This window comes from Pristiophorus japonicus, chromosome 8 (genome assembly GCF_044704955.1).
Source record: "Pristiophorus japonicus isolate sPriJap1 chromosome 8, sPriJap1.hap1, whole genome shotgun sequence".
Classification (NCBI taxonomy): domain Eukaryota; kingdom Metazoa; phylum Chordata; class Chondrichthyes; family Pristiophoridae; genus Pristiophorus; species Pristiophorus japonicus.
In genome coordinates this window covers 163,182,299-163,192,269 of record NC_091984.1, presented here as the reverse complement: position 1 = coordinate 163,192,269, position 9,971 = coordinate 163,182,299, and the positions used below count along the sequence as shown (strand labels likewise).

The following is a 9,971-nucleotide window of genomic DNA, read 5'->3' as shown; positions in this document are numbered from 1 at the left end:
TCATTACACAGTACCAGATCTAAGATAGTCCTGCTCCCTGGTTGGTTCCGCAACATACTGTTCAAGGAAACTGTCCCAGATACACTCTGTGAACTCTTCTTCAAGGCTACCCTGGCCAATTTGCTTGGTCAAATCAATATGAAGGCTAAAATTGCCTGTGATTATTGCTGTTCCTTTATTATAAGCCTCCATTATGTCTTGATTTATACTCCGTCCAACAGTGTAGCTACTGTTAGGGGGCCTATAGACTATGCCCACCATTGACTTTTTTTCCCCTTACTATTCCTTATCTCCACCCAAACTGATTCAATATCCTGATCCTCTGAGCCAATATCATTTCTCACTAACGCACTGATCCCATCCTTTATTAACAGAGCTACCCCATCTCCTTTTCCTTTCTGTCTGTCCTTCTGAATTGTCAAATACCCCTGAATATTTAGTTCCTGAATATTATATTTCCGTTTTGTCGTACAGCCCCTGAATGTTGCGCTTTGTTTCAACAGAATTTGGAGAAAATTATCCAGCGGGACTTTTTCCCTGATGTGGAAAAGTTACGTGCACAGAGAGAGTATTTGGAAGCTGAAGAGAGTGGTGACATGGAAAAGATGCGCCAAATAACCATAAAATATGGCTCTTCACTCAGCAAACCCAACGCAGGAACACCTGCCCCATGTATGTGCTATCAGTTCCTGGCTCAATAGCAGCAAATATTTCAGCACTTCTCTTTAAAAGCTCCAGTGGATTATGCTTCCAGCAGTGTCTCAGGTTGGACATCCCGTGCCCAACAGAGCTCTGCCTCTACTGGTGGGATGGTGTCGTTGCGGCGTGATCAGTTTACATTGTTCTGTCCCATTAGAAATCTGGCCATAGGAATTCAGAATGAAAATATAGAAATAAGAAATTTAAAATGGGAATTGAGGTCCCTCTGCCATGTCCAGGTATCCACAGCTGAAGACACCAGCCGGCCAGCACAGGTGGGAGAGCCTGGTGGGGCCCCTGAGGCGGAGCCAGCGGGGCAGATGGCTGGGAAAGATAGGAGTGGCGAGTGGGGTGATAGAAGAGGATTGTAGCCATGGCTGATCTCCTGTTCACTACCTTGTGCAGAATGCACCTTGCATGAGAATAGGAAAAGACTCCGCTGCGATTTCCCATTTCATCAAATAGTTTGGATCAGTTTTACACAACTTGGCATGAATGGTCACTGAACAACAGCAGGAGCACTTGCACAGGCTGTTTGCTGGATGTTTACTAGGAACGAGGGGCGGGGAAACACGGAGGGTGGGGGGCGCGCGCGGGTGGGGGGGGGGGGAAGCCTGTGCAGGGGAGGGAGAGCATTGGTGGGGGGGGGGGGGGGAGGGGGAGGAGGAGTGTGCTGGGTGTGGGGGGGGAATGCGCATGGGGGAGGGGGCGGGAGGAGCGTGGAGGAACCTGCGGGGGAGGTGGAGCGTGCTGGGGGAGGGGAATGTGAAGGGCGGGGTGGGGGGAATGTGCGGGGGCGGTGGGGAGCCTGCAAGAGGGGTGGCGTGCGGGGGGGGGGGAGGTGGGGGCGCGCCTGGCCGGGGGTGGGGGGTGGGAGAGCGTAGGGGGGAGCGGGTGTGTGTGCGGGGAAGGGGCGTGTGGATGGGAAGAGTGTGGCAGGAGCGTTCAGGAGGGAGAGTGTCACACGTGAAGGAAAGGGAGGTAGAGTATTTGGGACCCAGAGCCAGGAGAGTGGACAGGAAGGTGGGTCTCACACACACACGCACCAGTCTCACTGTGCTGCACGGTGACATTTGAAGGAAGGTGTGAATGCATTTATGCACTTAATGGGATTAAAGGCAGATAAATCCCCTGGACCTGACGGCTTGCATCCTAGGGTCTTAAGAGAAGTAGCGGCAGGGATAGTGGATGCATTGGTTGTAATTTACTAAAATTCCCTGGATTCTGGGGATGTTCCAGCAGATTGGAAAACTGCAAATGTAACGCTCCTATTTTTTTTTTTTAAAAAGGAGGCAGACAAAAAGCAAGAAACTATAGACCAGTTAGCCTAACACCTGTGGTTGGGAAAATGTTGGAGTCCATTATTAAAGAAGCAGTAGCAGGACATTTGGAAAAACATAATTCTGTCAGGCAGAGTCAGCATAGCTTTATGAAGGGAAGTCATGTTTGACAAATTTGCTGGAATTTTTTGAGGATGTAACGAACAGGGTGGATAAAGGGGAACCAGTGGATCTGGTGTATTTGGACTTCCCGAAGGCATTTGACAAGGTGCCACATAAAGGGTTACTCCATGGGGTTGGGGATAATAAATTAGCATGGATAGAGGATTGGCTAACAAAACAGAAAGCAGAGAGTCGGGATAAATGGTTCATTCTCTGGTTGGCAATCAGTAACGAGTGGGATGTTGCAGGGACCCCAACTATTTACAATGTATATTAACGACTTGGAAGAAGGGACTGAGTGTGACGTAGCCAAGTTTGCTGATGATAAAAAGATGGGAGGACAGCAATGTGTGAGGAGGACACAAAAAATCTGCAAAAGAACATAGACAGGCTCAGTGAGTGGACAAAAATTTGGGAGATAAATATAATGTTGGAAATTGTGAGGTCATAAACTTTGGCAGAAAAAACTCAGAGCAAGTTATTATTTAAATGGAGAAAAATTGTAAAGTGCTGCAGTTCAGTGGGACCTGGGGGTACTTGTGCATGAAACACAAAAGGTTAGTATGTAAGTGATCAGGAAGGCCAATGGAATCTTGGCCTTTATTGCAAAGGGGATGGAGTATAAAAGCAGGGATGTCTTGTTACAATTATACAGGGTATTGGTGAGGCCACACCTGGAGTACTGCGTACAGTTTTGGTTTCCATATTTACGAAAGGATATACTTGCTTTGGAGGCAGTTCAGAGAAGATTCACTCGGTTGATTCCGGGGATGAGGGGGTTGACTTATGAGGAAAGGTTGAGCAGGTTGGGCCTCTACTCATTGGAATTCAGAAGAATGAGAGGTGATCTTATCGAAACGTATAAGATTATGAGAGGGCTTGACAAGGTGGATGCAGAGACTGGGGGTCTGACTGGTGTGTGGTTTTGCAGATGTAACGCCGGCTACTTTTGAAACGCCAGAGGTTGTCCCGGGGTCTCCATCGGCACAGAGTAAAGTCGGACAAGATGGAAAGCCGGCAGGCGATGAAGGTGATTTTGGTGATGCTCCTTGTTTAATAAGTAGAAACAATTCTCGTGCTTGTGGACAGTAGTAAATGTACCATGGTGTAGTAATTGGCTGAGCTCTGGGGGGTGGGGGATGTCTGCCTCACTGAGTGCCGACAGTGTGTGTGATTCCAGGCGAGAGGAAGGAAGAGAAGGAGCTGCCTACGCTGGACACCTTTTTGGGGAGAAGCACCAGTGAAGACAACGCCTCCTTCAATCAGATCATGGAGCTATCTGAGGAGAGGAACAAGACCAAGCACTCGTGGCTGTATGAGGCGGAGGAAGAATCCAAGCAGGTACAGCCTCCCCTGCCTTGAGTGTGTAGTAATGGGTGTAAACAGTCCATTGCCGAGGGTGTGTGACTTGTATTGTCCCGTGTGTTAAATCATTGGATGGTTTGGGGGTGGGGGCCAGATACCTTGGGTTCCATCACCTTGCTCATGTAGCGAGCAGTCTGCGAGAGTTTGTCTCAATCCCACCAACCGCACAAAGCACTCTCGTTTTGGAGCAGCATCTTTGCACAGATGCTCAAATAGGTGCAGAATGATGGACATTGCACAGGGCCTGGAGCATCGCTCGCCCTGCCTACAATACAGACGCAGAATTTGGACACTTGCTCCCCCTCTCCCGCAGCAGCGGGGCTGTGTAAAGTGCCTGCTCTCTGCCAGACTATATTGGTGACCGTGTCTCTCGTTCCAGCGGCGTGAGGAAATGCTGGCACTGCCGACTCCCGAAGTCCTGGCCATCATGGACGGAAAAGCAGGAGTAGAAACCTGGGAATATAAAGCCAAGAACGTTCTGATGTATTACCCAGAAGGTAAGGAACGGACTGATTGCTGCCGGCTGCATCGCTCTGAGAACAGTCTCCCATTGCTGCTGATATCAGCGGGAGCAGGGGGCAGTCAGCTGGAGGATTGGGCTGGACACTTTGGGTGAACGTCCTGCCAACACATTGGCCAGCTAGCACGCACTGGTTACTGGGCACAGTACCAGGGCCACTGTCAGCACTGGGAAATGGGGATGGCTAATACTGACAGGTGAAGGAAAGGGACCCAGAGCCAAGAGAGTGGACAGGAAGTTGGGTCACACACACACATACATGTGGCAGCCTCACTGCTGCAAGGTGACATTTGAAGGAAGATGTGAATGCACTTATAGTGAGTGCCTGAACGACAGTGATATCCTTCCATGCTGACCAGAAATTTGTGGGTGATGTCAGCCCCCTTGTTGTGAAATGAAGCAGTGAGAAGGGCGTACCTCGGGCCCAGGCTGTGTCCCTGTGGCGCTGGAACCAGCAAATTCGGTGAATCACACACAACGCTTCAAGCCCTGCTCCATTCATTTACTTGCAGCTTGAGCTGTGGTTACAGCCTCACCTTCTCCTCTGGAGCCTACACCTCCATGCTGTGAACTGCATGCGCCCACACAATCTCACTAGAGAGACCTCTGCTAGTAATGGAGCTGCTTGCCTTTGAGGGCCAAATAGCTGGGATTCATGTGCTGTGTATACCCAGGGCCCAGTGTATGACCACCCAGCTGATAACCCTGCTCCCCCTGTCTGCCGACCATGACACTGAGGACCAAGCCGTGTCACTGCTCCTCAGCCCCAGCAATACCAGCTGCTCTCCGTCTGGCCCGCTAATTGCTGCTGTGGTGATTGGTTCTCTGTCCTTGTTTGCAGGAGTGAAGGACGACGAGCTCTTCAAGAAACCCCGCGGGGTGGTTCACAAAAACACCCGTTTCCAGGGTGACCCGTTCAGCCGAGCCCTCAGCAAGTCCCAGCTACAGCAAGCGGCAGCTCTCAATGCACAGGTACACAGAGCCTTAACCCCACACACTGCAGCTTGGCGAGGGAGGGGGTACACACAGTACTCCAGCACGGCACGTGGAGAAAGTGTGCCTGGCCCCCCCCTCGCCCTCAGTGACCGGGCCTCGCCCTCGGTGCCCCCCCTCGCACTCCTGAGTCTTGACCCTTGTGTAGAGGTGAGTTGAATGGGATGTGCTGGGGCGGAAGGGAAGCTCCGGTGTGCGTGTGCAGCCCAGGAGATGCTGTGTTTGCTGACGCTGACTGACGCTGCCTCTTGTTTTGAAGTTTAAGCAGGGCAAAGTGGGGCCTGACGGAAAGGAGCTGATCCCGCAAGAGTCGCCCAAAGTGAACGGCTATGGCTTTGTGGGGACTCCTTCCCCTGCTCCAGGTAAGGCCAGTCTATTGTCAGCTCACGCTGCCATTCTTAGCATCCTTCTCCAAAATCAAGGACTTGTATTTAAATCGGTTGTTCCACAGTACCTCACTCGACGTACACTTAGTTATGTAGACAAGAATGGCGGCAAGAGCCCACAAAAGCCAACAAGTGATTTCCCGCTTAGTCTTTCTGTGGTGTGGGTTGATGGAGGAATGTTTACCCAGAACGCCAGGAAACTTCCTGCTCTTCAAGTAGTGCCACGGAAACTAGTGTCCATCTGAACACACCGGTAGGGCCTCAGCTTAACGGCTCATCTGAAAGACGCCCCCTCCGAGGGCGCGGCGCTCCCTCGGTCCCGCCCCCTCCGAGGGCGCGGCGCTCCCTCGGTCCCGCCCCCTCCGAGGGCGCGGCGCTCCCTCGGTCCCGCCCCCTCCGAGGGCGCGGCGCTCCCTCGGTCCCGCCCCCTCCGAGGGCGCGGCGCTCCCTCGGTCCCGCCCCCTCCGAGGGCGCGGCGCTCCCTCGGTCCCGCCCCCTCCGAGGGCGCGGCGCTCCCTCGGTCCCGCCCCCTCCGAGGGCGCGGCGCTCCCTCGGTCCCGCCCCCTCCGAGGGCGCGGCGCTCCCTCGGTCCCGCCCCCTCCGAGGGCGCGGCGCTCCCTCGGTCCCGCCCCCTCCGAGGGCGCGGCGCTCCCTCGGTCCCGCCCCCTCCGAGGGCGCGGCGCTCCCTCGGTCCCGCCCCTCCGAGGGCGCGGCGCTCCCTCGGTCCCGCCCCCTCCGAGGGCGCGGCGCTCCCTCGGTCCCGCCCCCTCCGAGGGCGCGGCGCTCCCTCGGTCCCGCCCCCTCCGAGGGCGCGGCGCTCCCTCGGTCCCGCCCCCTCCGAGGGCGCGGCGCTCCCTCGGTCCCGCCCCCTCCGAGGGCGCGGCGCTCCCTCGGTCCCGCCCCCTCCGAGGGCGCGGCGCTCCCTCGGTCCCGCCCCCTCCGAGGGCGCGGCGTTCCCTCGGTCCCGCCCCCTCCGAGGGCGCGGCGCTCCCTCGGTCCCGCCCCCCCCCCCCCCCCCGAGGGCGCGGCGCTCCCTCGGTCCCGCCCCCCCCCCCCCCCCCCCGAGGGCGCGGCGCTCCCTCGGTCCCGCCCCCCCCCCCCCCCCCGAGGGCGCGGCGCTCCCTCGGTCCCGCCCCCCCCCCCCCCCCCCCCCCCCCCCCCCCCCCCGAGGACGCGGCGCTCCCTCGGTCCCGCCCCCCCCCCCCCCCCCCCCCCCCGAGAGGACGCGGCGCTCCCTCGGTCCCCCCCCCCCCCCCCCCGAGGACGCGGCGCTCCCTCGGTCCCGCCCCCCCCCCCCCCCCCGAGGGCGCGGCGCTCCCTCGGTCGCGCCCCCCCCCCCCCCCCCCCGAGGGCGCTGCGCTCCCTCGGTCCCGCCCCCCCCCCGAGGGCGCTGCGCTCCCTCGGTACCGTCCCGCCCCCCGAGGGCGCGGCGCTCCCTCGGTCAGTACTGCATTGGAATGTCGACCTAGATTTTCTGCTCAAGTCTCCGGAGTGAAGCTTGAATCAATGACTTGTGACTCAGCATCCTTAGAATTGTACCCCAGCAGGAAACTGGTTTTCCCCTAAGATCGTTAATTGGACCTTGTGTGCCTGCAGGTGTGAACGACTCCCCGATGATGACATGGGGTGAAATCGAAGGCACTCCTTTTCGTGTTGACAGCTCAGAAAGTCCTCATGTGGACAGGACGCCCGGCCCAGCCTTTAAGGTACAGTAACAGTGCAGGGATAGGGGCACATCCCTTCACTGCATTTCTCCAATTCTTCCCCAGTTACACACTCTAACTCCGCCCCCCCCCACGTTACACACTCTAACTCCGCCCCCACCACGTTACACGCTCTAACTCTGCCCCACCACGTTACACGCTCTAACTCCGCCCCCCCCACGTTACACGCTCTAACTCCGCCCTCCCACGTTACACACTCTGACTCCGCCCCCCGTGACACACTTGTGTGCTTGGACTGGTTGGTGCTTGGTGGAGAGAGCTGGACATGGTGAGATTGGAGTTTGGTTGTTGCAATGCGAGAGAGACGGGGAATATTGGCTCAGTTCCCCATTGATTCCTAGAAGCTGGGTGTTGGTGAGAACACAATGGGCTGTGACACCCTCCCCACCCACTGTAAGTGACACAACATTGAAAGCATAGACCTACACACTGTCTGTGCAACTGTACCCCATCATGTCCAGGATGCCGATCTCGGCGAGAAGACTGAATCATGTAGTTTAAGAAATCTGCTTGTTTCGTTACTGCCATTTGTTTACCTCTGAGTTGTGTCCCCTTACCACAGATTCTGGAACCAGGCCGGAGAGAGAGGTTGGGCCTAAAAATGGTCAATGAGGTCGCTGCCAAGAACAGGACCAAAAAGCAGGAGGCTCTGCGGAAGGCGACGGAGAGTCTGGTCAGGTGAATGCAGTGCTCGAGATTGACTGCCCGGGGCTTGAGCGGCTGGTGTCCAGGGTCACTGCTTCTGCCTGCTCTCCAGGGGAGGGGCAATGGGACACACTGTCTGCCCTCCCCAGGGGGAGGGACAGTGACGGGAAGGAGAGGGAGGGGCTGAAATGCACTCAAATTTTAGTTTCTCACTTAACCGCCATCAACCAATAAAAGCAAGTTTAGGCCACCACTACAGCTGACAAGCCACACAGCCTGGTTACTGGCCCCCCGCCCCCCCCCCCCCCCCCCCCAAGCTGGGTGCTTGATGCTGTGCAAGAAGCAGCTAAGAACATCAAAAATAGGAACAGGAGTAGGCCATCTGGCCCCTCGAGCCTGCGCCGCCATTCAATAAGATCATGGCTGATCTGATCTGATCATGGACTCAGCTCCACTTCCCTGCCCACTCCCCATAATCCTTGACTCCCTTATTGCACAAAAATCTGTCTATCTCCACCTTAAATATATTCAATGACCCAGCCTCCACAGCTCTCTGGGGCAGAAAATTCCACAGATTTACAACCCTCCGAAGAAATTCCTCCTCATCTCAGTTTTAAATGGGTGGCCCTTTATTCTGAGACTATGTCCCCTAGTTTTAGTTTCCCCTATGATTGGAAATATCCTCTCTGCATCCACCTTGTCGAGCCCCCTCATTATCTTATATGTTTCAATAAGATCACCTCTCATTCTTCTGAACTCCAATGTGTATAGGCCCAACCTGCTTAACCTTTCTTCATAAGTCAACCCCCTCATCTCTGGAATCAACCTCGTGAACCTTCTCTGAACAGCCTCTAATGCAAGTATATCCTTCCTTAAATACAGAGACCAAAACTGTATGCAGTACTCCAGGTGTGGCCTCACCAATATCCTGTACAGTTGTAGCAGGACTTCTTTGCTTTTATACTCTATCCCCCTTGCAATAAAGGCCAACATTCCATTTGCCTTCCTGATTACTTGCTGTACCTGCATACTAACATTTTGTGTTTCATGCACAAGGACCCCCAGATCCCTCTGTACTGCAGCACTTTGCAATTTTTCTCCATTTAAATTATAATTTGCTTTTCTATTATTTCTGCCAAAATGGATAACCTCACACTTTCCCACATTATACTCCACATGCCAAATTTTTGCCCACTCACCTTAGCCTGTCTATATCGCTTTGCAGATTTTTGTGTGTCCTTCTCACAATTTGCTTTCCCACCCATCTTTGTATCGTCAGAAAACTTGGCTCCATTACACTCGGTCCCTTCATCTAAGTCTTTAAGCATGGCTTGACCTTGAATCACTTCCCCTCTTAGTTTGGGAGGAGTGTCTATTCTTTGGATCAAGAGCCTGGGACTGATGGATTGGACCTTCTGTTGCACAGTGAGACTACCTGATGAATACATTGTGGGACTCAGAGATTACATTGGATTATATGGGATTACATAGGATATGCGGCACAAAAACAGGCCATTCGGCCCCAACAGTCCATGCCTGCGTTTATGCTCCTCTCGAGCCTCCTCCCGTCTTTCCTGTTCACATTGCCCTCTATTCCTTTCTCCCTCATGCTCATCTAGCCTCCCCTTAAATGCATCTATACTATTCACTTCAACCACTCCCTGTGGCAGCGAGTTCCACATTCTCACCGCTCTCTGGGTAAAGAAGTTTCTTCTGAATTCCCTATTGGATTTCTTGGTGACTATCTTATATTGATGGCCTCTCGTTACACTCTTCCCCACAAATAAAGCAAATTACATAGGTATGAGGGCGAGTTGGCAAAGGTAGATAGGGAAAATAGATTAAAAGGTATGGCAGTAGATGAGTAGTGGCTAGCATTTAAAGAATACATTCCATTGAGAAACAAAAATGCCACAGGAAAAGTGATCCATCCGTGGTTAACTAAAGAAGTGAAGGATAGTATTAGATTGAAAGAAGAAGCTTATCTGATGCGAACTATAAGAGCTCATGGGATTGGGGGTAATGTATTTAGCATGGATAAAGGATTGGTTAACGGACAGAAGGGTCGAATGGCCGACTCCTGCACCTATTTTCTATGTTTCTAAACAGTAGAGATAAACAGGTCATCTTCAGGCTGGCAGGATGACTAGTGGGGTGCGGCAGGGATCAGTGCTGCGGCCTCAGCTATTTACAATTA

At 54.1% G+C, this 9,971-nt stretch overlaps 1 protein-coding gene across 1 annotated transcript in view; it reads left to right on the top strand.

Moving 5' to 3' along the window:
- Window positions 1-514: 514 nt before the first annotated feature.
- ess2 (ess-2 splicing factor homolog) overlaps window positions 515-9,971 on the top strand; it is a 35,081-nt gene continuing 25,624 nt past the window's right edge. Inside the window, exons 1-8 of the mRNA XM_070886258.1 lie at window positions 515-672; window positions 3,073-3,171; window positions 3,322-3,482; window positions 3,886-4,003; window positions 4,868-4,998; window positions 5,279-5,381; window positions 7,002-7,111; window positions 7,692-7,807. Of these exons, the coding sequence (XP_070742359.1) occupies window positions 597-672; window positions 3,073-3,171; window positions 3,322-3,482; window positions 3,886-4,003; window positions 4,868-4,998; window positions 5,279-5,381; window positions 7,002-7,111; window positions 7,692-7,807 (914 nt within the window). The 5' untranslated portion in view covers window positions 515-596. The remainder of the gene's footprint in view (window positions 673-3,072; window positions 3,172-3,321; window positions 3,483-3,885; window positions 4,004-4,867; window positions 4,999-5,278; window positions 5,382-7,001; window positions 7,112-7,691; window positions 7,808-9,971) is intronic.